At 59.2% G+C, this 27,015-nt stretch overlaps 1 protein-coding gene across 4 annotated transcripts; it reads left to right on the top strand.

Annotated features, from left to right (window-relative positions):
* Positions 1 to 25,726, top strand: CELSR2 (cadherin EGF LAG seven-pass G-type receptor 2). Of its 4 annotated transcripts, none has more exons than XM_019010595.4 (34): positions 1 to 3,325; positions 8,461 to 9,108; positions 11,063 to 11,285; positions 11,536 to 11,651; positions 11,831 to 11,919; positions 12,310 to 12,467; positions 12,828 to 12,991; positions 13,152 to 13,277; positions 13,621 to 13,787; positions 14,088 to 14,375; positions 14,463 to 14,637; positions 14,877 to 15,018; positions 15,200 to 15,320; positions 15,743 to 15,926; positions 16,103 to 16,204; positions 17,531 to 17,625; positions 17,834 to 18,043; positions 18,574 to 18,757; positions 18,873 to 19,001; positions 19,103 to 19,283; positions 19,417 to 19,584; positions 19,687 to 19,813; positions 19,926 to 20,126; positions 20,419 to 20,593; positions 20,920 to 21,032; positions 21,210 to 21,289; positions 21,379 to 21,505; positions 21,593 to 21,715; positions 22,253 to 22,380; positions 22,615 to 22,703; positions 22,808 to 23,002; positions 23,141 to 23,311; positions 23,411 to 23,645; positions 24,136 to 25,726. In XM_019010595.4, the coding sequence occupies exons 1-34, from the start codon at positions 10 to 12 to the stop codon at positions 24,155 to 24,157; spliced, it is 8,772 nt and encodes a 2,923-aa protein (XP_018866140.2). In that variant the 5' UTR covers positions 1 to 9; the 3' UTR covers positions 24,158 to 25,726. The 4 variants fall into 4 exon arrangements, with proteins under 4 accessions (XP_018866140.2, XP_030863636.1, XP_055209704.1 ...); XM_031007776.3 differs by having other exon boundaries at positions 23,997 to 25,726; XM_055353729.2 differs by having other exon boundaries at positions 23,393 to 23,645.
* The last annotated feature ends 1,289 nt before the right edge of the window (positions 25,727 to 27,015 follow it).

Genomic DNA, 27,015 nt, shown 5'->3' with positions numbered 1-27,015 from the left:
CTGGGAGAGATGCGGAGCCCGGCCACCGGCGCCCCCCTCCCAACGCCGCCGCCGCCGCCGCCGCTGCTGCTGCTGTTGCTGCTGCTGCTGCCGCCGCCACTACTGGGAGACCAAGTGGGGCCCTGTCGTTCCTTGGGGTCCAGGGGACGAGGCTCTTCGGGGGCCTGCGCCCCCATGGGCTGGCTCTGTCCATCCTCAGCGTCGAACCTCTGGCTCTACACCAGCCGCTGCAGGGATGCGGGCACTGAGCTGACTGGCCACCTGGTACCCCACCACGATGGCCTGAGGGTTTGGTGTCCAGAATCCGGGGCCCATATTCCCCTACCACCAGCTCCTGAAGGCTGCCCCTGGAGCTGTCGCCTCCTGGGCATTGGAGGCCACCTTTCCCCACAGGGCAAGCTCACACTGCCCCAGGAGCACCCGTGCTTAAAGGCCCCACGGCTCAGATGCCAGTCCTGCAAGCTGGCACAGGCCCCCGGGCTCAGGGCAGGGGAAGGGTCACCAGAAGAGTCCCTGGGTGGGCGTCGGAAAAGGAATGTAAATACAGCCCCCCAGTTCCAGCCCCCCAGCTACCAGGCCACAGTGCCGGAGAACCAGCCAGCAGGCACCCCTGTTGCATCCCTGAGGGCCATCGACCCGGACGAGGGTGAGGCAGGTCGACTGGAGTACACCATGGATGCCCTCTTTGATAGCCGCTCCAACCAGTTCTTCTCCCTGGACCCAATCACTGGTGCAGTAACCACAGCCGAGGAGCTGGATCGTGAGACCAAGAGCACCCACGTCTTCAGGGTCACGGCGCAGGACCACGGCATGCCCCGACGAAGTGCCCTGGCTACACTCACCATCTTGGTTACTGACACCAATGACCATGACCCTGTGTTCGAGCAGCAGGAGTACAAGGAGAGCCTCAGGGAGAACCTGGAGGTTGGCTATGAGGTGCTCACTGTTAGGGCCACGGATGGTGATGCCCCTCCCAATGCCAATATTCTGTACCGCCTGCTGGAGGGGTCTGGGGGCAGCCCCTCTGAAGTCTTTGAGATTGACCCTCGCTCTGGGGTGATCCGAACCCGTGGCCCTGTGGATCGGGAAGAGGTGGAATCCTACCAGTTGACGGTAGAGGCAAGTGACCAGGGTCGGGACCCGGGTCCTCGGAGTACCACAGCCGCTGTTTTCCTTTCTGTGGAGGATGACAATGATAATGCCCCCCAGTTTAGTGAGAAGCGCTATGTGGTCCAGGTGAGGGAGGATGTGACTCCAGGGTCCCCGGTACTCCGAGTCACAGCCTCGGATCGAGACAAGGGGAGCAATGCCCTGGTGCACTATAGCATCATGAGTGGCAATGCTCGGGGACAGTTTTATCTGGATGCCCAGACTGGAGCTCTGGATGTGGTGAGCCCTCTTGACTATGAGACGACCAAGGAGTACACCCTACGGGTGCGAGCACAGGATGGTGGCCGTCCCCCACTCTCTAATGTCTCTGGCTTGGTGACAGTGCAGGTCCTGGATATCAACGACAATGCCCCCATCTTCGTCAGCACCCCTTTCCAGGCTACTGTCCTGGAGAGCGTCCCCTTAGGCTACCTGGTTCTCCATGTCCAGGCTATCGACGCTGATGCTGGTGACAATGCCCGCCTGGAATACCGCCTTGCTGGGGTGGGACATGACTTCCCCTTCACCATCAACAATGGCACAGGCTGGATCTCTGTGGCTGCTGAACTGGACCGGGAGGAAGTTGATTTCTACAGCTTTGGGGTAGAAGCTCGAGACCATGGCACTCCAGCACTCACTGCCTCGGCCAGTGTCAGCGTGACTGTTCTGGATGTCAACGACAACAATCCAACCTTTACCCAACCAGAGTACACAGTGCGGCTCAATGAGGATGCAGCTGTGGGCACCAGCGTGGTGACGGTGTCAGCTGTGGACCGTGATGCTCATAGTGTCATCACCTACCAGATCACCAGTGGCAATACTCGAAACCGCTTCTCCATCACCAGCCAAAGTGGTGGTGGGCTGGTATCCCTTGCCCTGCCACTGGACTACAAACTTGAGCGGCAGTATGTGTTGGCTGTTACCGCCTCCGATGGCACTCGGCAGGACACGGCACAGATTGTGGTGAATGTCACCGACGCCAACACCCATCGTCCTGTCTTTCAGAGCTCCCACTATACAGTGAATGTTAATGAGGACCGGCCGGCAGGCACCACGGTGGTGCTGATCAGCGCCACGGATGAGGACACAGGTGAGAATGCCCGCATCACCTACTTTATGGAGGACAGCATCCCCCAGTTCCGCATCGATGCAGACACGGGGGCTGTCACCACCCAGGCTGAGCTGGACTACGAAGACCAAGTGTCTTACACCCTGGCCATTACTGCTCGGGACAACGGCATTCCCCAGAAGTCCGACACCACCTACCTGGAGATCCTGGTGAACGACGTGAATGACAATGCCCCTCAGTTCCTGCGAGACTCCTACCAGGGCAGTGTCTATGAGGATGTGCCACCCTTCACTAGCGTCCTGCAGATCTCAGCCACTGATCGTGATTCTGGACTTAATGGCAGGGTCTTCTACACCTTCCAAGGAGGCGACGATGGAGACGGTGACTTTATTGTTGAGTCCACGTCAGGCATCGTGCGAACGCTACGGAGGCTGGATCGAGAGAACGTGGCCCAGTATGTCTTGCGGGCATATGCAGTGGACAAAGGGATGCCCCCAGCCCGCACACCTATGGAAGTGACAGTCACTGTGTTGGATGTGAATGACAATCCCCCTGTCTTTGAGCAGGATGAGTTTGATGTGTTTGTGGAAGAGAACAGCCCCATTGGGCTAGCCGTGGCCCGGGTCACAGCCACTGACCCCGATGAAGGCACCAATGCCCAGATTATGTACCAGATTGTGGAGGGCAACATCCCTGAGGTCTTCCAGCTGGACATCTTCTCCGGGGAGCTGACAGCCCTGGTAGACTTAGACTACGAGGACCGGCCTGAGTACGTCCTGGTCATCCAGGCCACGTCAGCTCCTCTGGTGAGCCGGGCTACAGTCCACGTCCGCCTCCTTGACCGCAATGACAACCCACCAGTGCTGGGCAACTTTGAGATCCTTTTCAACAACTATGTCACCAATCGCTCAAGCAGCTTCCCTGGGGGTGCCATTGGCCGAGTACCTGCCCATGACCCTGATATCTCAGATAGTCTGACTTACAGCTTTGAGCGGGGAAATGAACTCAGCCTGGTCCTGCTCAATGCCTCCACGGGTGAGCTGAAGCTAAGCCGCGCACTGGACAACAACCGGCCTCTGGAGGCCATCATGAGCGTGCTGGTGTCAGGTAAGGAAGGGCCCAGGTGGCGCTGGGGTGGGGGTAGCTCGCGGGGATGGTCTGGGTAGCCACTGGAGGTAGGGTGCGATCCAGGAAGCAGCTACAGACCCACCTCCCTGCCCAGTGCCTGGCACAGAGCAGGAGGGGCAAGAGCCAGCTTGGGAAGAAGCCCCAGGAACCCTGGCGGCTGGTGCAGGCCCCACCTTCTGCTGGGCTGGGCTGGGCTGCTTCGGTTGGCTGCCCCCACTGTCTACCAGCCTGTGACGTGGTCGGGGAAGTGTTATGAGGCTGCCCCGGCTATGGCTGCCAAGAATTGTGAAAAAAGGCGCGTGGAAGCCTGGGGGGCCAGGAGAGCTGGGGGAAGGGCAGAGAGGACTGTGGCGCAGGACAGGAGGCGAGGCCAGGGCTCCTTCACCCCCATCAAGATATTCCTGCAGTCTCACACAGCCTTTGGCAGAGCTGGGGACCATGGGAGCACAGGGCTGCCGCCACCCAGGGGTCAGGACCCTGTAGTCCTCTTCTGGCCCCTTTTGCCTCCTGGCTGAGCTGCAGAATCGGCTGACATGGACTTTGTCTAGCGCATTCTTTTCCCTCCAGGCAGAAAGAGCCTGGCCTGGCTCCCCCTTCAGAGCTCCCACAGGAAGTGAGGCCAGAGCTCATTGTCTGTCCAAACAGACCCCACTTTCAGAGTCCGTGGTTCAGGTCTGGCTTGGAGGAGGGGCTGCAATGAAGCCGGGGGACAGGCTGAGGCCTCGTGGGCCCCCCTTGCCACCTCATGGGCTGTTCTTAGGGTGCCAGGCCTTCCTTTCCTGCTAGCTGTGACCAGCCCAAGCTCCAGGAATGGAGTGTAGGGACCAGGACAGGCCAGGGGACTGGTGAGCTTTGAGGGCAGAGACCCCAGGGCACCTTATCTGAGGAGAGAACAGAGTCCCAGGGCGTGGGAGCCTGGCCGGAACCCAGGCTGGGGCATTCCTGCTGCTTGGCCAAGCACTCAGCCTACAGACTCCCTGGACAGCAGGGCTGGGGGAGGAGAGTTGGAGGGGGTTGGTGACAGTATTTTGTCTTTTTTTATCAGCTGTGGGGAGCCAGAGGTAGCAGCAGGGAGAAGACCACACCCAAGTTGCTGAGTGCCTTCCCCAAGCCTGGGAACAACTGAGACCCTCATGAGGGGATGCTGTTAGCTGCACCCCAGGGGTGGGTCAGGTCACGCCCCTTCTAGGCAGCCTTCAAATCCATCAGGGAAGGGAGGAAAAGAAGAGGCTGGCAGGCCCCTACTCCTACCCCAGGGAGTGTGGCCTGAAGGGGAAGGAGGGGTATGCCAGAGTCAGGGCGTGGCCTCACTCAGGGTCCTTGCTGCACAGATGCCTCCCTGCCCCACCCTTCAAAGTAGCCACAGGAACCAGGAAGCAGGAGCTTTTCAGGGACTGTGGCTGAGGTTCTGAGCCTCCTGAGACTTCAGTTTCCCCTCCAGGAGGCGGAAGAGGGAGGCTGGAGCTCCTGTGTCCTCAACTGTGCCTGGGCACTTGAGACAAGTGGGAAGGAGGTGGGAAGGAGGGCCTCTCCCTCTGGTCCTCCACACCCAGCCTGCCTTTGGTGAGCGTGGCCAGGCACTGGCAGAGAAGCGCCCCCATTAAGCCTTCGGTCTCGCACCAGGGCAGAGCCCCAGACCTTGGTTCCCTAGTCTAGAGAAGGCTCGGGGCAACATCCAGGACGGCTCCTCCTGGCCCGGCAGCTCTGGCCCCACCCTCTCCCTTCAGCCCTGACCCTTGGAGGCAGTCACCACGGCAACCCCAAAGTTCAGGGAGGCCAGGGTGAGGGGGAGCTGACTCCCACTGCCCCTTTGTTTTCCTCCTCTTGTTTTTTGTCTCTTCTTTCTTTCCCGCCCCTGCCCATGCAGAGCCCTGCAGCACTGCCTCTCTCCGGTGCCCTCTCCCTGCTCCTGTGGCTCTCCGGCTCTCCCACTTGCCCATTGCTGGCTCCTTTCCTGAGGCTTTGTCTTCCCCTGTTTGGTCTCCGTGTTTGTGCCTCCACTCTCTTCCCTATGGCTGCAGCTGCCCCAGCCTGGGCCGATGGCTCCCCTGGAGGCTGAATTCTCCTCGCCTCTTTCTTCCTCTGCTCAGACACGCAGCAGCTCCTGTCCGTGGTCTGGGCAGCTCCCAGAACAGCAGAGCCCTCTTGGCCTCCAGTCTCCACTGGCACATCTGCTAGGGGAAGAGAGGCTGGGAGGCTGACCGGGACCTGGCACTTTTCCAGGTGTGCCTGGCTAAGCTTGGGACACAGGTGGCATTTCCTGGGGTCAGAGGCCATCCCAGCTGTTTCTTTTCTGTCCAGGAAGACAGCTCAGGCAACGTACTCCCCACCCCTGTTCCCGTCCTGCCTTTGCACCTGAGGGGTGACCTAGGTCAAGGCAGGGGAGGGTGATATAGAAAGGAGAGAGCAGTGGGTTGACTGTTGGGAATGGGGGACAACAGCAGAGGGGGCAGGTGGCCACAGATGGTGGACCAGATGGGAAGCAACAGAGACATGCTGCGAGAGGGGCCCAGGCGGGGCCTAAGATGATGGCGGTGGGGGACACAGGGAGAGGTGTTTGTTCCCAGGGCTGAGGGGTGGCAAAGTTTCTCCCGCTCCATGGCCTTGGTTGCCCCCTCTCCTCTCTTAATCAGTTATGGGCACTGTGTGTGGAGTCTTGGGCTGCTTTTTGCCTGGAGGGAATATCCCGTCAAGGAATCATTAGGCAGATATACCAGGTATACAAGAGCTCTGTGCCAGCTGAGCATCCTAGTGCGGGGAAGTCTGAAACAGAGAGGAAAGTAGAGCCTGATGACATAAATCTGGGCAGGCTTCCTGGAGCAGGTGAGCTAGGGCAGGTTAGAAGACTCAGAGGACTGTGGGCTGGTGTCCGGGTGGGAAGGAACAGCCTGTGCAGCAGCTTTGAGACGAGAGCAGGAGGAACAGAAGTGGGTGATGACAAGCAGGCTTGCTGGTGAGTGCTGGTGAGAACAAGCAAGTGATGAGGCTGGAGGGTAGGTGGGCAGTCGGCTGAGGACATGGCTGAGATGGGGGTCTGCCTTCAGCCTTCCCGGCTTCAGCTGAGCCACCACTGGTACAGTCAGCCACCGCAAGTAGGTACAACACAGATGCAGAATTTGTTCCCATGTCCCTTGCCTACTCCCACCCCACCCCAGAAACATGGGCTCCTGCCCCGTTACTGCTAGGGTAAGCATTTGCTTTTTATATCTAGTTGGGCTCCCCCTGCTATGTGGTTTTGTTTGTTTGTTTGTTTGGGACAGAGTCTCGCTCTGTCACCCAGGCTGGAGTACAATGGCGCGATCTTGGCTCACTGCAACCTCTGCCTCCTGGGTTCAAGCAATTCTCCTGCCTCAGCCTCCTGAGTAGCTGGGACCTCCTGAGTAGCTGAGATTACAGGCACCCACCACCACGCCCAACTAATTTTTGTATTTTTAGTAGAGACGGGGTTTCACCATGTTGGTCAGCCTGATCTCGAACTCCTGACCTCATGATCCACCCGCCTCAGCCTCCCAAAGTTCTGGGACTACAGGCCTGAGCCACTGCGCCCGGCCCCCCTGCTATGTTTTAAAGTCCGTTTATTCTTTGTGGAGACTGAATAGATTGTCATCCACATCTCAGTGTTTTCTGAACACCTACTATGTGTAAGGCATTGTAATAAATAAAAATACGAATATGCCAGTAGCTCATCCCTGTAATCCCAGTGCTCTAGAAGTCTGAGATGGAGGATCACTTGAGGCCAGGAATTTGAGACCAGCCTGGACAACATAGCAAGACCCCATCTCTACACACAAACAAAAATTAGCCAGGCATAGTTGTGAGCACTTGTGGTCTCAGCTATTTGGGAGGCTGAGGTGGGAGGATCGCTTGAGCCCAGGAGTTCGAGGCTTCAGTGAGCTATGATCATGCCACTGCACTCCAGCGTAGGCGACAGAGAGTCTGTCTCTTAAAAAAAAAAAAAAAAAAAAAAAAAAAAAGACTATCCCTTATTGCCCTGTAAAGCCATTTCCTCCTTCTCCAGGCCCCTAGCTTTCATTTTTTAGCTAAATAAAATTCATTCCCATGTGTATGTGCATTCAGGTGTGTATGGTATTTCTGGGCTTAGGGTGTGTGGGTGGAGTGAGACACCAGCAAGTGTGTTTTAGTGCTTAGCTGTTTATAAGTGAGTGTGTTGCCTGGGGGCATAGCAGGCATTTGGGTGTAATGCTTGAGCCAAGTGGGTGATGAGTAGCTAGAGGCCCTAGGACCAGAGAAGAGACTGACTCAGTGGGGCTCTGGGGTCTCAGAGTGGAGAGCTGCCCAGGCCCTTCTATCTCTGCCCTCCAGTCCCCCACCCCGACTCACCCTGTCTCCAGCATGGGGCAGTGGGTGATGTTGTCACTGGTTAACGTGGCTCAGCTGGATTTCCTGGGGTGGGGCCCCCCAGGCTACCCACAGCAGCCCAGAGAGTTGGGCGGGAAGAATGCTTTGTGTTGGATGTTGCCATGGGGATAGCAGGTCTGCGCGCCCAAGCAGCCATGGGGCCCAGTGGGAGGGGGACTAGGTGGCCCACTGACCCAGTTTACCCGCCCCCCCCCCCCCCCCCCCCCCCCCCCCCGCCAACTCCCTGCTGCTGTGGGGGAGTGGGGAACACAGCCATGGTTGCGATTATCGTGGTGTTGAGGTGTAGAGGCTGAGGGGGCAGGGGGATGATTTTTGTGGGTCTCAGGATGCTCAGGGCCCTGTAGAAAAGTATAAAAAAGACAACATAGGGTTTCCGCGCAGGCAGCGCAGACTCTGGGGGAAGGGAGCAGGAGCCGTGGCTTGGGCAGGGAAAGGTGCACAAACATTAAGAGGTGTGCCGTGCATCAGCGACAGAAGGTTTTGGGAAAGGATGCAAAGAGAACTGCAAATCTCATCCCCTGAGCCCTGAAGGAGTGATTGGCCCACACGTGACATACCTGGCTCAGCACCCTTATGCCAGTTGGAAAGGAGAGCCTTTCTTGGTGGGTGGTGCAGGAATATGCAGGCTGAATTGCAGCCCTGGTTCCTGTGCAGGGCCTTCCTCACACCCCTGCACGGGGCTGTGGCTTGGCCCCCCACCCCAGGCTGGGTCCTGACTGTGTCCCTCTCCACAGACGGCGTACACAGCGTGACGGCCCAGTGCGCGCTGCGTGTGACCATCATCACCGATGAGATGCTCACCCACAGCATCACGCTGCGCCTGGAGGACATGTCACCCGAGCGCTTCCTGTCACCCCTGCTAGGCCTCTTCATCCAGGCGGTGGCCGCCACGCTGGCCACGCCACCGGACCACGTGGTGGTCTTCAACGTACAGCGGGACACCGACGCCCCCGGGGGCCACATCCTCAACGTGAGCCTGTCGGTGGGCCAGCCGCCAGGGCCCGGGGGCGGGCCGCCCTTCCTGCCCTCTGAGGACCTGCAGGAGCGCCTATACCTCAACCGCAGCCTGCTGACGGCCATCTCGGCACAGCGCGTGCTGCCCTTCGACGACAACATCTGCCTGCGGGAGCCCTGCGAGAACTACATGCGCTGCGTGTCGGTGCTGCGCTTCGACTCCTCCGCGCCCTTCATCGCCTCCTCCTCCGTGCTCTTCCGGCCCATCCACCCCGTCGGAGGGCTGCGCTGCCGCTGCCCGCCCGGCTTCACGGGTGACTACTGCGAGACCGAGGTGGACCTCTGCTACTCGCGGCCCTGTGGCCCCCACGGGCGCTGCCGCAGCCGCGAGGGCGGCTACACCTGCCTCTGTCGTGATGGCTACACGGGTGAGTCAAGGGAGGGGACTCATGGGCCAGCCCTGGAAGGCTGACTGTGTGGTGCAGGCACAAATCAGGACAAATGCTGGCGGCTGCCTCATTCTCTTCCCGAGTGAGGTGCAGCTACACTGAGAGGTCATAAATCCGGCCTGCTCCCTGACAGCACCCCACTGAGGAAGGCAGTGCAAGGAGTGCTTCTCCCTGCTGTGCACAGGACACACAGGCAGTGCCATTGCGGGCAGAGCTGGCTCCAGAGCCAGTCGGCCTGTGTTCGTGTATCAGCTTTGCCGCTAGTAGCTGTGTGACCTTGAACAAGTTACTTAACCTTTCTGGCCCTCAGTTATTTGAAATGGAGATAATGACCGTACTTAGGTCATAAGTTGGTTGTGAGGATTAATGTAATTAATTTGATACTTGGAAACAGCTGGTGGCATGGAAGGTGTTGGCTTTGATTTAAGGGAACGCTGAGATTGGGTGACTTGCTCCTGGTCTCATCACACCCGGTTTAGAGGTGAGGCTGGGCCTAGAACCTGGTCTCTCCCCCGCTGAGCGAGTTCCTTTTCTGAGCTGCAGCAAGTACTTTTCTCCCCAGGCATTAAGGGGAAGACACAGAAGAGCTGGGGGAACTGGAGGGGGTTGAGTGCTGAGATGGGGTGCTCCAGAAAACCATTGCACCTGTATGGGCCTGGGCAGAATGGCTCCACCTCTGCCCAGCTGCGGTAAAAGAGGATCCTGGCTAGGCGGCTTCCCTGTTGGCCTGTCAGCCAAGGTCTTTACACATCCTGCTCCTTGGGATGCTCACTGCCTCTGCTCTATGCTCCTGACCCCTCCCTTCAGGCTGCTGTGTCTTCTCAGGACACCCCCTGCTCCCCTTCCTTGTGGGCCTTTCCTTCCTAGATGCCCAGGCCCTGCTCCTTGTCCTCCAGGGCCATGCCCACTGGCTCTGCCAGCAGCCATAGGCAGGCCCCACTCCTTCCCCACTGCATCTTCCTGCCCAGAACTTGCCAGACTTGACTTTTCTCTGCTGCTGCTAGGGGTGGGGGGAAGGGGAGGGGCGGGCTTGGGGGAGGGGAGAGAAGTCTTTGTCCAGGAGGATGGTGGGGGGGTTGGGGGGGGGTTAGAGCAGGCGAACAACAGTTTCCATGGAAACAAGAGCCAGTCACTAGGCACAGGAGCTGAGAACCTATCTCTAGAATCTGGGAATGGGGAGGGAGAGAAGGGTGGATTTTCCCATCTGATGTTGGAGTTTTCAGCTTCTCTGTTGAATTCTTGTCTGCTCTCAGGGCTCAGTTTCCCACTCTCAGCATGTCCCAGGTGCACAGAGGTCCTTAGTCTGGACCCCAGGGCTCAAGGTGGGAGTCCTCTGCCCCATTCCTGGGGGCTCCCCAGCTTCTCTCTCATACTCTTCCATAACCCAGACAAATCTAAGTGGAAGCCTGGTCCCATCCCCAGGGAGGGAAACTGATCTCAGTGCCTGAGAGGGACAAAAGCACCAATGGGAAGGAGGGAGGAGGGAGGCTCCCAGCCCTCCCGCTGTCCTGCAGGCCCATCTGCTTGTGCACATTTACCCTCTTGGGGGCCAGAACACCCCCAGGCGTGCTTGGTAGTGTGACATCGAAGGCTCCCGGGATCCGGGCCTCACAACCAAGTGTCCCAGCAGGCCTGTGCTTATGAAACCCAAATGGGGTAGGGAAGGGGCTGGGAACTCCGAGGAACTTGCAGGGAGCAGTGCATGGAGCTGTGGCGAGAGCGGCTCAGTGAGCCAAACAGGGTGCCCATGAAGGGCTGGGGACCATAGGTCTCAGAGAAGATGGCACACGAGAGGAAGTGGGGATGCCTGGGAGGTTTGGGGAGTATTACGAGGGTCACGGGAGGCCATGGGAGCTATCACTGGGTTGTGGGGGTCTCAGTTCCCCTCCCGTCCTCAGGTACTTGGTACTCACCTGCCTTTTCTCTTGTCCAGGTGAGCACTGTGAGGTGAGTGCTCGCTCAGGCCGTTGCACCCCGGGTGTCTGCAAGAATGGGGGCACCTGTGTCAACCTGCTGGTGGGCGGTTTCAAGTGCGATTGCCCATCTGGAGACTTTGAGAAGCCCTACTGCCAGGTGACCACGCGCAGCTTCCCCGCCCACTCCTTCATCACCTTTCGCGGCCTGCGCCAGCGTTTCCACTTCACCCTGGCCCTCTCGTGAGTGGCTGGGCACTGGGGGTGGGGAGCGGGCCTGGTGGGCGTCTGAGGTGCCTCCTGTTCTGTGGTTGAAGTAAGAGGTCCGGCAGCGAAAGAGCGTGGAGCAGGCTGCCGGCAGAGCCAGGTCTGCTCTTGGAGTTGCCTGTGGTTCTGCCAGCAGATCTCCCTCCCCTGTGCTGGTTAGGTGGCGGGGGTGCTGGCATCCAGGTGGGTACCCCATTCCCTGCCCCCATCCCCAACTCCTGTTCAGGTTTGCCACAAAGGAACGCGACGGGTTGCTGTTGTACAATGGGCGTTTCAATGAGAAGCATGACTTTGTGGCCCTCGAGGTGATCCAGGAGCAGGTCCAGCTCACCTTCTCTGCAGGTGATCACAGTTGCCCCCCATCCTTGCCCATCTTCCAAAGGCCCCAAGTCTTCCAGCCCCTGACCCCAAGCCACATACTCTATCAGCCAAACCTGGGCCCAGCCCCAGCCACTGGCACCCCAAACCCTGCCATTCCTAGCCCTCGTCAGGCATTCCAGCTCACCTGGTCCTTTCCCCAGGGGAGTCAACCACCACAGTGTCCCCATTCGTGCCCGGAGGAGTCAGTGATGGCCAGTGGCATACGGTGCAGCTGAAATATTACAATAAGGTGGGTGTGGAGGGCACAGAGGGTTGGGGGTTCTGTTCTTGCCTCAGGTGCTTACCCAGCCCTGAGTGGCATTGCCTCCAGGCTTGGGTGGGCTGGTCAGGGCATTTCTGGCTGAGAGGAAGGGAGCAGCTGGGAAGGTGCCACCTTACTGGGCATTCCCACCCCACTGGGCACTGCTCGATGCTCTCTGTTCCACTAGGCAGCCGCAAACTTGGACACTGAGGAAGGTAGTTACATGCATAAACCACGTGAGCACACGTGTGTGTATATGCATGTGTGTACGTGTGTCTGGGCATGTGGGTGCACACAGAGGCACCCAGTGTGTGCTGGCCATGAACCTAGTGGGCTCTGTACTCAGTGTCCCCCTTCTCTGCTCTTTCCTGTCCACAGCCACTGTTGGGTCAGACAGGGCTCCCACAGGGCCCATCAGAGCAGAAGGTGGCTGTGGTGACCGTGGATGGCTGTGACACAGGAGTGGCCTTGCGCTTCGGATCTGTCCTGGGCAACTACTCCTGTGCTGCCCAGGGCACCCAGGGTGGCAGCAAGAAGTGAGCAGGGGAAAGGGCCAGGGATAGGGTGAAGTGAGGGCAGGGCCAGGCAGGGAGGGAAGGTGGAGAGGGTGGGCTTTTGGGGTCTCCCTCCCTTTGCCTCTCTTAGCCCCTGCTCAGCCCTGGGGATGGGGTCAAGACTGGGGAATCAGAGCAAGGCCCTGTGGGGCAGTCTGGGGAGGGGGCTGAGTGTTCGACAAGAACAGTTCCAGGTAGGGGTGACGCCCTTCCTGAGCACTGCTCTGCAGGGCCTCTTGGACACCTGCCTACGCCGTTCCTGTCTCTGGCCTGGCGGCAGAGCGACGGAGGACCAGAAGCTCCCAGCCCTCCCTTGTGCCGCCACCATCTTTGCTCCCCCAGGTCTCTGGATCTGACGGGGCCCCTGCTACTAGGCGGGGTGCCTGACCTGCCCGAGAGCTTCCCAGTCCGAATGAGGCAGTTCGTGGGCTGCATGCGGAACCTGCAGGTGGACAGCCGGCACATAGACATGGCTGACTTCATTGCCAACAATGGCACTGTGCCTGGTATGGGGGCCCGGGGTGGAGCCAGGCTGGGATCCCAGTGCTGAGAGGAGGGGCTGTGCCTGGTGTGAGGATGCCAGAATGGAGGGTCTCAGAGGCCTCTCTAACTGCTCTCTTTAGAGCCCCAGCTCAGGTCCACTGAGCTGCCTTCTCTCCATTCCAGGCTGCCCTGCCAAGAAGAACGTGTGTGACAGCAACACTTGCCACAATGGGGGCACTTGCGTGAACCAGTGGGACGCGTTCAGCTGCGAGTGCCCCCTGGGCTTCGGGGGCAAGAGCTGCGCCCAGGGTAGGAGGGGCGGCTGTTAGAGGCCACGGCCTGGGTGCCATCCACAGTCTGGGAACTGGAAGGGTTGGGGCAGGCACTGGGCAGGGCTCTGCTGAGCCGGGCTGTGGGTGGAAAAGCGTGTCTGGGCAGAGCCCTGAAAGGGCAACACAGGAGACAAAGGGGCCAGTCAGAGGCAGGCCTGGGCACAGCGTGGGGCAGGCCCAGGGCAGGTACGCACTTTGGAGGGCGGGGCTGATGAGGGGAGTGGGCTCTGCCTCCCATGCAGACGCCACCGCTGAGCATCACACCCCCAGGGCCCTCCGAGGCTCCACCCGTCACAGTCTGCCTTTTCCTGCCTCCCCAGAAATGGCCAATCCACAGCACTTCCTGGGCAGCAGCCTGGTGGCCTGGCATGGCCTCTCGCTGCCCATCTCCCAACCCTGGCACCTCAGCCTCATGTTCCGCACGCGCCAGGCCGACGGTGTCCTGCTGCAGGCCATCACCAGGGGGCGCAGCACCATCACCCTACAGGTGATGCAGGGAAGGGCGGCTGGCCCTGGCCTGGCCATAGGGCCCTGGTAGCCTCTAGGGGGCTGGACAGAAGTGGCTGGGCAGGTCCTGGGCAGGGGTGGGGACGTATAGAGGCCGCTGGATCCATTGGGAAGGTCAATGCTGCCACCTATTGGGCCTGAGGGAAATAAATATGCTTTCCTCTCTATGGCCTCAGCTGGGCAGCAGGATGGGTTTGATGGTCCAGAAAGGGGAACTGTGAGCTGGAGAACAGTGATTAAGGCCGTCTGCCGACCCTGTTTTCTTTCCTCCTGGTGTCAGCTACGAGAGGGCCACGTGATGCTGAGCGTGGAGGGCACAGGGCTCCAGGCCTCCTCTCTCCGTCTGGAGCCAGGCCGGGCCAATGACGGTGACTGGCACCATGCACAGCTGGCACTGGGAGCCAGCGGGGGGCCCGGCCATGCCATTCTGTCCTTCGATTATGGGCAGCAGAGAGCAGAGGGCAACCTGGGCCCCCGGCTGCATGGTCTGCACCTGAGCAACATAACAGTGGGCGGAATACCTGGGCCAGCAGGCGGTGTGGCCCGTGGCTTTCGGGGCTGTTTGCAGGTGAGTGTCCTGCCCTGCCCTCCCATCCCCCCTCCACCACCTGCAGCCCCGCTCCACTGAGGGCAACACTGCTCCTGTCCCTCCCAGGGTGTGCGGGTGAGCGATACGCTAGAGGGGGTTAACAGCCTGGATCCCAGCCATGGGGAGAGCATCAACGTGGAGCAAGGCTGTAGCCTGCCTGACCCTTGTGACTCAAACCCGTGTCCTGCTAACAGCTATTGCAGCAACGACTGGGACAGCTATTCCTGCAGCTGTGATCCAGGTATGCTAAGGATCCAGGGCAACGGGCAGGTTATCAGGTGCCTGGGGCCACATGCTGGCTCTGCTGTGTGACCTGGGGCATGGGGCATCACATCACCTCTCTGAGTCTTAGTTGCCTACACAACAAAGCCATAGCCAGCTGATAGGATGCTATGTGGAAAGAAACAGATGAAGGGTTTGATGGAAGATGGTGCCAGGGGAGGGTGGGGGAATGAGCCTCTCTGGTCCTTCTGGTCCCAGGTTACTATGGTGACAACTGTACTAATGTGTGTGACCTGAACCCGTGTGAGCACCAGTCTCTGTGTACCCGCAAGCCCAGTGCCCCCCATGGCTATACCTGCGAGTGTCCCCCAAATTACCTTGGGCCATACTGTGAGACCAGGTAAGCAGACCAGGGCATGTGGCAGCAGGTCCCAGTGGCTGCTGCTTCTCTCTGGTGTGTCCCTCAGAGCCCCGAAAGCCTGGCTGATCCACAGCTGGGGTCAGAAGGGCCACATAGGGCTCACCTAGGTTAGGTGGGAGTGGCAGGGGGAGCTCATGCCTACCTGGGTCCCTCTCTGCAGGATTGACCAGCCTTGTCCCCGTGGCTGGTGGGGACATCCCACATGTGGCCCATGCAACTGTGATGTCAGCAAAGGCTTTGACCCAGACTGCAACAAGACAAGCGGCGAGTGCCACTGCAAGGTGACAGCCCCAAGCAAGCCTCCACTGTGGCCACTTGGGCCTCTGTCCACATCTCCTGGGCCCTAGAGGGCAGGCTGTAGGGATGGGTCTTCCTGTAGAGCTGAGGGCCTTGTGCCTTTGCTCTCACAGGCAGGGCAGTTGGCTGCTTACCTTCATGTGTCTGAGGCACAGGGGGACCCTGGGCCAATGTGTAACCCATGAGCTCTGGCCTGGTGTGGTGGTGGTTTGCAGCCTGTTCTGATTCTGTGACATCTCGCTGATGGGCTCAACTCCAAAGCATTGCTAGTGTTAATTATTTTGAACACTGCTCCTGAGGGGACCTGAGGTCAGGACCCTCTCCACAGGGGCCACAGCTGAGGGGACCCATGAGCATCCTGGGAAGAGAGCCTGGCCAGTGACACCGTTCTTCCCTCCTTTCTCAGGAGAACCACTACCGGCCCCCAGGCAGCCCCACCTGCCTCTTGTGTGACTGCTACCCCACAGGCTCCTTGTCCAGAGTCTGTGACCCTGAGGACGGCCAGTGTCCATGCAAGCCAGGTGTCATCGGGCGTCAATGTGACCGCTGTGACAACCCTTTTGCTGAGGTCACCACCAATGGCTGTGAAGGTGGGGCTCCTGGGATGGGTGGGCAGCCCTCCTCACAGTGTGCTAGGCACCTGCACCCCAGGAAAGCCAGGAAGGGGCTGGTTGCCGGCCTGGGGAGGCCTAGGGAGGGCTGGGGAGCCTGGGCAGGACCGCAGAGGGAGAGCTGCTCCTGGGTGACCATGTGCTCTTCCCCGCAGTGAATTACGACAGCTGCCCACGAGCGATTGAGGCTGGGATCTGGTGGCCCCGTACCCGCTTCGGGCTGCCTGCTGCTGCTCCCTGTCCCAAAGGCTCCTTTGGTAGGTGTTGGAGGCCCCGATGTGATATCGAAGACATGGCTTCTGCTGTTAGTGGGATGAGGGCAGGAAGCTCCTGGCTGAAGATCCGGGGACCCCACTTTCTGGCCTCTAGGTCCTGGGATTTCATTTCCCATCTTCCTTGGCTCACATTCCCCCTTCCCCATGTTGCCCAGGTGTGCCTACATCTTGGACTGTTTTGTTTTGGTTTGGTTTGGTTTTTTTCTGGGACAGAGTCTGTCACTGTCACCCAGGCTGGTGTGCAGTGGCGTGATCTCCGCTCACTGCAACCTCTGCCTCCCAGGTTCAAGCAATTTTCCTGCCTAAGCCTCTGGCCACCACCACACCTGGCTAATTTTTTTTTTTTTTGTATTTTTAGTAGAGACAGGGTTTCACCATGTTGGCCAGTCTGGTCTCGAACTCCTGACCTCATGATCCGCCTGCCTCGGCCTCCCAAAGTGCTGGGATTACAGGCGTGAGCCACTGCACCCCACCACATTTTGGACTTTTTTTTTTTTTGAGACGGAGTCTCGCTCTGTCATCAGGCTACAATGCAGTGGCATGATCTCGGCTCTCTGCAACCTCCACCTCACAGGTTCAAGCGATTCTCCTACCTCAGCCTTCCGAGTAGCTGGGACTACAGGCGTGTGCTACCATGCCCAGCTAATTTTTTATATTTTTTTAGTAGAGACAGGGTTTCACCATGTTGGCCAGGATGGTCTCGATCTCTTGACCTCGTGATCAGCCCGCCTCGGCCTCCCAAAGTGCCGAGATTACAGGCGTGAGCCACCGTGCCCAGCCCACATCTTGGACTCTTAACAAAAATGCTGAAAAACCTGCACTGTGCTTGGCATAGGGCTGTGCTAGAGATTGAAAGATGAATCATGCAGGGTTCTAATCATCAGCTCACCACCGAGTCCTGGAGTTACGCCACCACAAAGGCAGACAGTCTGGGGAGTAGGGGGTGTTGGCTGCTGACCCAGGAGACCCAGCCCAGGATGGGGGCTGGCGCTGGTCCTGGACTGGCAAATGAGCAGGTTCATAGGCAGGAAGTGGCGGAGAGCACAAAGTGGTGGCTGGAGACAGGCAGGATGGGGGCTCAAGGAGGTCGTATGCCCTGTTCCCCTAGAGCCCATGTGTGGACCGATCTTGTGGAGATTTTTGGCCCTGGTGTTCTACATACCTGTCTCCCTGTTTCACCAGGGCCCTTGTTTGCTAGTTACTGTCCCCGGCCCATGAGGTGTTGGCCTCCAGCAGAACCTCTCAGCCAGTCTTAGGGGCTTCCTGTGTGTCTCCCTGAGGCCAGCCCTCTTGGCTTCCTTCCCCCAGGGACTGCTGTGCGCCACTGTGATGAGCACAGGGGGTGGCTCCCCCCAAACCTCTTCAACTGCACGTCCATCACCTTCTCAGAACTGAAGGGCTTCGTAAGTGAACCCCCTCATCTCCATCTTTTCCCTGTCCATCGTCCTGAGTCTCACTTGCCCCCACTCCCATCTTTGAGAATGGGGCTTCTGGAATTCCAGCCTGTGTGTTCCTGGGCTCCCAGCTAGAGAGGCCGTCTCTCCCCTCCTGAGGTCCTTTTGCTCCAGAGTTCCTGTCCTCACTCCTGCTCCTCCGCTCCGTCCTGTCTAGGCTGAGCGGCTACAGCGGAATGAGTCAGGCCTAGACTCAGGGCGCTCCCAGCAGCTAGCCCTGCTCCTGCGCAACGCCACGCAGCACACAGCTGGCTACTTCGGCAGCGACGTCAAGGTGGCCTACCAGCTGGCCACGCGGCTGCTGGCCCACGAGAGCGCCCAGCGGGGCTTTGGGCTGTCTGCCACACAGGACGTGCACTTCACTGAGGTGGGGCTTGGAGGATGCAGGGCTGGCTGGTTAGATAGGGGTCATGGTGAGTGAGCCTGCTCATGGCAACCTGGGGGGCAGAGGGGGCCCTCCCATCCCACCTACAAGGAGCTCCCTGCTGGCAGGAGGCCTCCATGAAACCCTGTGACCCCTGGCCCAGCCCTCTTCCCAACCCTTCTCATAGTAACATATGTGTGTTGGGGCATGGTCTGACCCAGAGCAGAGGCCTGCCTGTGGTACCATGGGCTGGGAGGAAGCAGTATCTCAGGACATCTGCGTGGGTCCAGGCACAGGGCTGGGAAGCTCTTATGTAGAGAATGAGGAGGAGGGCTTAGGGGCAGAGCATCCAGTGACCTGAGTGGGCAGTGCGGTCCAGGAGCATTTCAGGGGAGGCAACAGTGAGCACAGAGGGAGGGGCCTGGTGGGGAGTGCGGGCTGGCCCGGGCTGGCCCGGGCACAGGCCGGGGCTCTGTGGTAGGGATGTCAGGTGTGGGTTGTGAGCACACCCACTGTGACCTTGCCCACCCCAGAATCTGCTGCGGGTGGGCAGCGCCCTCCTGGACGCAGCCAACAAGCGGCACTGGGAGCTGATCCAGCAGACAGAGGGTGGCACCGCCTGGCTGCTCCACCACTATGAGGCCTACGCCAGTGCCCTGGCCCAGAACATGCGGCACACCTACCTAAGCCCCTTCACCATCGTCACGCCCAACATTGGTAAGGCTGGTGCCTGGGTTGGGGAGGGGTTTGTGGAGGGAGTCCCCGACAAGAGCGGCTGTGCTGGGGTCCTGCCTGCCTCACAGGTCCGATCTGTGACCATCCCCTTCCTTAGTCATCTCCGTAGTGCGCTTGGACAAAGGGAACTTTGCTGGGGCCAAGCTGCCCCGCTACGAGGCCCTGCGTGGGGAGCAGCCCCCGGACCTTGAGACAACAGTCATTCTGCCTGAGTCTGTCTTCAGAGGTCAGTGGTGGCCATGGATTGAGTTGGGAGCTGGACCCCAGTGTCTGTGCAGACTCCACAGAGGGCAGGGCCCAGCTAAGTGTGACAGTGTCCCCTCCCAGAGACGCCCCCCGTGGTCAGGCCCGCAGGCCCCGGAGAGGCCCAGGAGCCAGAGGAGCTGGCACGGCGACAGCGACGGCACCCGGAGCTGAGCCAGGGTGAGGCTGTGGCCAGCGTCATCATCTACCGCACCCTGGCTGGGCTACTGCCCCATAACTATGACCCTGACAAGCGCAGCTTGAGGTCAGCAGCTAGGGGACAGGTGTGGGTAGGGGTATGGGTCGGGCGGTGAGTGCTGAGGCATGGAGGGGGTCGGGGGCGTCTCCCCAGTCATGTGACTGCCGTGGTGACTGTGCACCTGACTGCCCCACATCAGAGTCCCCAAACGCCCGATCATCAACACACCCGTGGTGAGCATCAGCGTCCATGACGATGAGGAGCTTCTGCCCCGGGCCCTGGACAAACCCGTCACGGTGCAGTTCCGCCTGCTGGAGACAGAGGAGCGGACCAAGCCCATCTGTGTCTTCTGGAACCATTCAATCCTGTGAGCCTGCACTGCCCTCGCCCCCTCAGGCTTCGGGCTGAAAGTCCAGGCCCCTGCATGCCTCACCCTCCTTGTCTCCCTGACCCTGCCTTCCTCACACAGGGTCAGTGGCACAGGTGGCTGGTCGGCCAGAGGCTGTGAAGTCGTCTTCCGCAATGAGAGCCACGTCAGCTGCCAGTGCAACCACATGACGAGCTTCGCTGTGCTCATGGACGTTTCTCGGCGGGAGGTCGGGCCCACAGGGGCAGCTGCAGAGCCGTGGGTGGGCACCCAGGGCACGGGGCTGGGTGCTCAGGTCCTGCCCTTCCTAATTCCCTGGCCCCCTGCCACCTACTCTGCAGAATGGGGAGATCCTGCCACTGAAGACACTGACATACGTGGCTCTAGGTGTCACCTTGGCTGCCCTTCTGCTCACCTTCTTCTTCCTCACTCTCTTGCGTATCCTGCGCTCCAACCAACACGGCATCCGACGTAACCTGACAGCTGCCCTGGGCCTGGCTCAGCTGGTCTTCCTCCTGGGAATCAACCAGGCTGACCTCCCTGTAAGATGCTCCTACTGCCCAGAAACTGTCCCCACCTTCTCAGGCTGCCTCCCCAGCCCCCACTGGCAACCCCTGCTCCTGCACCATGAACTCTAATAAGGTGCCTAGTGCAGCACCTGACCCAGGGTTTCCTCTTCTCTGGCTCCCCCGGGATCCCCCAGCACCTGCCTCTGGCCCAGGCTTCCCTGGAAGCAGTTCCCAACACCCAGGCCCTCCTCCCTGCCTGACCCGAAGCAGAGCCTGTGCTCTGGGCGGGCCCCGGTCACTGACCTGCCCTGGCCTGGGCCCTCAGTTTGCCTGCACAGTCATTGCCATCCTGCTGCACTTCCTGTACCTCTGCACCTTTTCCTGGGCTCTGCTGGAGGCCTTGCACCTGTACCGGGCACTCACTGAGGTGCGCGATGTCAACACCGGCCCCATGCGCTTCTACTACATGCTGGGCTGGGGCGTGCCTGCCTTCATCACAGGTACCCCCACCCATTCCCAGTCTTGGGGTCCCACATCCCTGGGTCCACCTTTGTGCCATGTTCTCTCCACCCACATACAGGCCCTGAGGCCCCACATCCCCATGTCCCAGGCCACCTTATTCACAGGTGTCCCTCTGGTTTAACCCAGACTCTGCAGCCGCCACCCAGGCATCACTCCCTTATCCTGGGGAGATTGGCAGGGGCCGATGGTGGGCAGAACCCTTTTCCATGCTTCATGCCTGGCCCTGTGAGCCCACCTGCCTGCAGCCCTACTTCCCAGGCCCCTCATCACCCCTCCACTGCTCCCGTCTGTCTCCATGCTCCAGGGCTAGCCGTGGGCCTGGACCCCGAGGGCTATGGGAACCCTGACTTCTGCTGGCTCTCCATCTATGACACTCTCATCTGGAGTTTTGCTGGCCCGGTGGCCTTTGCCGTCTCGGTGAGTGCTAGCAGGTGGGTTGGGTGTCACCTGTGGCCCTCCTTTGCTGTCCTCCTGCTGCTGGGGCCGCGTGTCCTCAGGACTCCCTTTAGGAACAGCTGAGGCCACGGGGCCCTGTGGGCTGGGTGGAAGCTGTTTGTCCCCACTGAGCACCCCATGCCCTCTGCCCCTGCCTAGATGAGTGTCTTCCTGTACATCCTGGCGGCCCGGGCCTCCTGTGCTGCCCAGCGGCAGGGCTTTGAGAAGAAAGGTCCTGTGTGAGTATAGGGTTGGGGTGCCTGGGCCATGGGCAGGCACCAGCATGGGAGGCCTCATGGCCGGACTCATGGCCTGTCCCTATCCCCAGCTCGGGCCTGCAGCCCTCCTTCGCCGTCCTCCTGCTGCTGAGCGCCACGTGGCTGCTGGCACTGCTCTCTGTCAACAGTGACACCCTCCTCTTCCACTACCTCTTTGCTACCTGCAATTGCATCCAGGTACCTGGCCCAGCCTGTGGAGAAGGGAGGCACCTGGGCTGTGGATGCCTGAATATGCACAGACCGTTGCTGCCTCTTGCCTGCTAGGGCCCCTTCATCTTCCTCTCCTATGTGGTGCTTAGCAAGGAGGTCCGGAAAGCACTCAAGCTTGCCTGCAGCCGCAAGCCCAGCCCTGACCCTGCTCTGACCACCAAGTCCACCCTGACCTCGGTGAGGGAGCCAGGGGTCTCAGGCGGGTGGTGAAGTTCAGTGAGCCTGAACTTTTGGCCCCACTCCCCTTTCTCTTTTCTCCATCCCTTCCTGGAAGGTGGAAGGGGAGGTGAAATGCTATGTTCGGCCTGGGGAGGAGATGTTGGAAAGGGTGTGTAGGATTTTGACTTGAGGGAGATGGGGCTGAGACAGATAATCAGGTAATAAGTGCCTTGCACCTGAGAATCTCTCATGAATTTTAGTAAATTTTCTGTCTCCCAAGGTGCTCTCAGGAGACAATTTCCGGTCTCATCTTTTACAGAGCCATTATATAGTGAGTCCAGGATCCCTGGGGGCATGCAGGGGTAGCACAGCTGTGGCAGAGCTGTGACCACTGCCAGGCCTCAATATGGGGACAGCGGAGAAGCAGGGCCCTCTCTTTCAGACCTGAGCATGTGGAAGGTGGAACTTAGGGCAAGTTCCCTCCACCCTCTTTCTTCCCAGCCTGGGGCCAGCCATCCCACTCCCCACTTACTGACCTCTCTGTTCCCTGCCTAGTCCTACAACTGCCCCAGCCCCTACGCAGATGGGCGGCTGTACCAGCCCTACGGAGACTCGGCCGGCTCTCTGCACAGCACCAGCCGCTCGGGCAAGAGTCAGCCCAGCTACATCCCCTTCTTGCTGAGGTGAATCCCGGAGATGGGAGGGTGGAGGAGGGGAGGAGGGGCCCACGCATGCTGGACCCAGGCCAGCCAGCTGTTGGGAGTTGAGGAGCACACACTGTGGCTGACATGGGGGCCAGCTTGGATTAGAAGCTGTAAGGGACCCACAGCAGGAACCAGGATCCCAGGGGAGAAGAGAGACTGGGACCTTGGGCAAGGGGCCAGGCTGACCCCTCCAGCATGGTCTCGTCTTCCTAGGGAGGAGTCCACACTGAACCCTGGCCAAGGGCCCCCTGGCCTGGGGGATCCAGGCAGCCTGTTCCTGGAAGGTCAAGACCAGCAGCATGGTGAGGACAGAACGCTCCGGCCGCCCAGTGGGGCAGTTGGCTGGCTTTTACTGAAAGTGGGTGGAGGTGGCTGGGCTGGCTGTGATCTCTCCCTGGCCTCATAGATCCTGACACGGACTCCGACAGTGACCTGTCCTTAGAAGACGACCAGAGTGGCTCCTATGCCTCTACCCACTCATCAGACAGTGAGGAGGAAGAAGAGGAGGAGGAAGAGGAGGCCGCCTTCCCTGGAGAGCAGGGCTGGGATAGCCTGCTGGGGCCTGGAGCAGAGAGACTGCCCCTGCACAGTACTCCCAAGGGTGGGCCAGCACTGGGGCTGTGTCCTTTGGGGCCAGTGGGAGGACAGTGGGCCTGGGGTTCTTGGGAAGCAGGACTGGGGTGGTGGCCTCCTGGTTATCTGCCCTCTGTGGGCCTCATCTACTTCCTTTCCCCACCAGATGGGGGCCCAGGGCCTGGCAAGGCCCCCTGGCCAGGAGACTTTGGGACCACAGCAAAAGAGAGTAGTGGCAACGGGGCCCCTGAGGAGCGGCTGCGGGAGAATGGAGATGCCCTGTCTCGAGAGGGGTCCCTAGGCCCCCTTCCAGGCTCTTCTGCCCAGCCTCACAAAGGTGAGTGGGGCACCCCCAGCTGCCGAGCTCCCCTAGTCAGCAGCCTCATACCTCACATTCTCCTGTGGCCGCACCTCACAGCCCCGCCCCGGCCCACAGGCATCCTTAAGAAGAAGTGTCTGCCCACCATCAGCGAGAAGAGCAGCCTCTTGCGGCTCCCCCTGGAGCAATGCACAGGGTCTTCCCGGGGCTCCTCCGCTAGTGAGGGCAGCCGGGGCGGCCCCCCTCCCCGCCCACCGCCCCGGCAGAGCCTCCAGGAGCAGCTGAACGGGGTCATGCCCATCGCCATGAGCATCAAGGCAGGCACGGTGGATGAGGACTCGTCAGGCTCCGAGTGAGTGTGGCCGGGTGGGCGGGACAGGGTGCAGCCCCTCGGAGGCCTCACCTGGGCCCAGAGCTGCCTCCGGGCCTCCCCGGGTGACTCTGGATGGCATTCGGAGGACAAATGGGCAGAACTGGCCCAGCTCCCTTACTATGCCGTGCCCACAAACCATGGTGCCTTGCGGGGAGGGCCACCCCTCCTAGGCTCTACCCGGCACAGCCCAGCCTAGGGCAGAGTGCGGGAGGATGGGGAGCTGGGGGTGCTTTCCTGTTTCCTTCGTCTGGTGAAAGCTTTCACTCTCTCCTCTGTTTCAACTAACCCTCTGTCTGCCTTTTCTGCCACTTTCCTTTCCTGCCTCTCCAGATTTCTCTTCTTTAACTTCCTGCATTAACCCTGGGCCGTGGTTCCTACGCCCGAGGCTCCCTTCCCTTCCCCAGCCGCACTCATGCCCTGCTCCTGTCTTGTGCTTTATCCTGCCCCGCTCCCCAACGCCTGCCCGCAGCAGCGACGAAACGTCCATCTGAGGAGCCTGGGCCTTGCCGGGAGGGGTACTCACCCCACCTAAGGCCATCTAGTGCCAACTCCCCCCCCCACACCATTCCCCTCACTGCACTTTGGACCCCTGGGGCCAACATCTCCAAGACAAAGTTTTTCAGAAAAGAGGAAAAAAAGAATTTAAAAAAGGATCTCCACTCTTCATGACTTCAGGGATTCATTTTTTTTATACGCTGGAAATTGACTCCCCTTTCCCTTCCCAAAGAGGATAGGACCTCCCAGGATGCTTCCCAGCCTCTCCTCAGTTTCCCATCTGCTGTGCCTCTGGGAGGAGAGGGACTCCTGGGGGGCTTGCCCCTCATACGCCATCACCAAAAGGAAAGGACAAAGCCACACGCAGCCAGGGCTTCACACCCTTCGGGCTGCACCCGGGCAGGCCTCAGAACGGTGAGGGGCCAGGGCAAAGGGTGTGCCTCGCTCTGCCCGCGCTGCCTCTCCCAGGAACTGGAAAAGCCCTGTCCGGTGAGGGGGCAGAAGGACTCAGCGCCCCTGGACCCCCAAATGCTGCATGAACACATTTTCAGGGGAGCCTGTGCCCCCAGGCGGGGGTCGGGCAGCCCCAGCCCCTCTCCTTTTCCTGGACTCTGGCCGTGCGCGGCAGCCCAGGTGTTTGCTCAGTTGCTGACCCAAAAGTGCTTCATTTTTCCTGCCCGCCCCGCGCCCCGGGCAGGCCAGTCATGTGTTAAGTTGCGCTTCTTTGCTGTGGTGTGGGTGGGGGAGGAAGAGTAAACACAGTGCTGGCTCGGCTGCCCTGAGGGTGCTCAATCAAGCACAGGTTTCAAGTCTCGGTTCTGGTGTCCACTCACCCACTCCACCCCCCAAAATCAGACAAATGCTACTTTGTCTAACCTGCTGTGGCCTCTGAGACATGTTCTATTTTTAACCCCTTCTTGGAATTGGCTCTCTTCTTCAAAGGACCAGGTCCTGTTCCTCTTTCTCCCCGACTCCACCCCAGCTCCCTGTGAAGAGAGAGTTAATATATTTGTTTTATTTATTTGCTTTTTGTGTTGGGATGGGTTCGTGTCCAGTCCCGGGGGTCTGATATGGCCATCACAGGCTGGGTGTTCCCAGCAGCCCTGGCTTGGGGGCTTGACGCCCTTCCCCTTGCCCCAGGCCGTCATCTCCCCACCTCTCCTCCCCTCTCCTCAGTTTTGCCGACTGCTTTTCATCTGAGTCACCATTTACTCCAAGCATGTATTCCAGACTTGTCACTGACTTTCCTTCTGGAGCAGGTGGCTAGAAAAAGAGGCTGTGGGCAGGAAAGAAAGGCTCCTGTTTCTCATTTGTGAGGCCAGCCTCTGGCTTTTCTGCCGTGGATTCTCCCCCCGTCTTCTCCCCTCAGCAATTCCTGCAAAGGGTTAAAAATTTAACTGGTTTTTACTACTGATGACTTGATTTAAAAAAATACAAAGATGCTGGATGCTAACTTGATACTAACCATCAGATTGTACAGTTTGGTTGTTGCTGTAAATATGGTAGCGTTTTGTTGTTGTTTTTTCATGCCCCATACTACTGAATAAACTAGTTCTGTGCGGGTACAGCACTGTCACTGTCCGCTTCTGTGTGGTACCCTGTCCTCCCACAGGGAGGAAGGTCTGGTCTCTGGAAAACAAAAGAGCCGGCAGGGCCCAGAAGGCCCCACCGGGAGGTCGGGAGACTCAGACACCACTGGCTGATAAGCCTGTCCCTCGCCTATGTCCATGACACTGCTCCCAAATAGCTGGATCAGCACAGAGCCCATTTCCTGGCATTTCCAAGGAAGACATGGTGGGCGGGCAGGAAGGTGTCCTTTTCACCAGGACGGAAAGGACTTCTATGGTGGGAGAGGCTGCACGGGGCAGGCAGCCTTCCAGCCCAGCCCCTCAGGGCTGAGTCCTAGACAGGGATGAGTTTTCTGGGGCAGAATTCAAGAAGCAGGGAGGGCTGCATTGAGAGGCTGGTTGGAATTGAATGGTGCTCAGTGACTCAGTGCCTCCTAACTACACTGCTCAGGGTTGTTTTTTGTTTTTTTTTCCCCATTGGAAAATGAAGCAGCTACTCATACTGAAGCCAAGTGTGTGCTTTGCAACATTACTTCTCGGCCTAAGTTTTGTTTTTGTGTATATATATGATATATATTTAAAAGTATATATGCTTTTTAAATTTAATAGAGGCGGGGTCTCACTATGTTGATCAGGCTGGTCTTGAATTCCTAGGCTCAAGTGATCCTCCCGCCTTGGCCTCCCAAACTGGGGTCATAGATGTGAGCTACCACATCCGGCCTAGTTCCAAGTTTTGTGTTTGTCAAAGTTCCATTCAATAAACTAGAAAGGCGGCTGGGTGCGGTGGCTCATGACTGTAATCCCAGCACTTTGGGAGGCTGAGGTGGACAGATCACCTGAGATCAGGAGTTTGAGACTAGCCTGGGCAACATGGTGAAACTCTGTCTCTACTAAAAATACAAAAAAATTAGCTGGGTGCGGTGGTACATGCCTGTAATCGCAGCTACTCCAGGGGCTGAGACAGGAGAATCACTTGAACCTGGGAGGTGGAGATTGCAGTGAGCTGAGATCGTGCCACTGCACTCCAGCCTGGGTGACAGAGCGAGGCTCCATCTCAAAACAAACAAACAAAAAAACTAGAAAGGGAGTTAACCTGGGGACAATATAGGGTGATGATTAAGAACACAAACCCTAGCTGGGCAGTGGTTCACGCCTGTAATCCCAATACTTTGGGAGGCCAAGGCGTGTGGATCACTTGAGGCCAGGAGTTAAGAGACCAGCCTGGCCAACATGGTGAAACCCCTATCTACAAAAAATACAAAAAAGCCAGCTGTGGTGGTGCATGC

The sequence above is a fragment of the Gorilla gorilla genome, chromosome 1 (genome assembly GCF_029281585.2).
Source record: "Gorilla gorilla gorilla isolate KB3781 chromosome 1, NHGRI_mGorGor1-v2.1_pri, whole genome shotgun sequence".
Lineage (NCBI taxonomy): Eukaryota > Metazoa > Chordata > Mammalia > Primates > Hominidae > Gorilla > Gorilla gorilla.
The sequence above is the reverse complement of the archived record's forward strand: the minus strand, read 5'-3'. Positions and strand labels throughout refer to the sequence as shown.

Excerpts from the sequence above, each read along its gene's own strand:
- CELSR2 (XM_055353722.2), top strand. The coding sequence starts at position 10 with ATGCGGAGCCCGGCCACCGGCGCCCCCCTCCCAACGCCGCCGCCGCCG. Across the intron at positions 11,286-11,535 it reads CACTTCACCCTGGCCCTCTC|GTTTGCCACAAAGGAACGCG; the intron begins GTGAGTGGCTGG and ends ACTCCTGTTCAG. Across the intron at positions 12,468-12,827 it reads ACCCAGGGTGGCAGCAAGAA|GTCTCTGGATCTGACGGGGC; the intron begins GTGAGCAGGGGA and ends TTGCTCCCCCAG.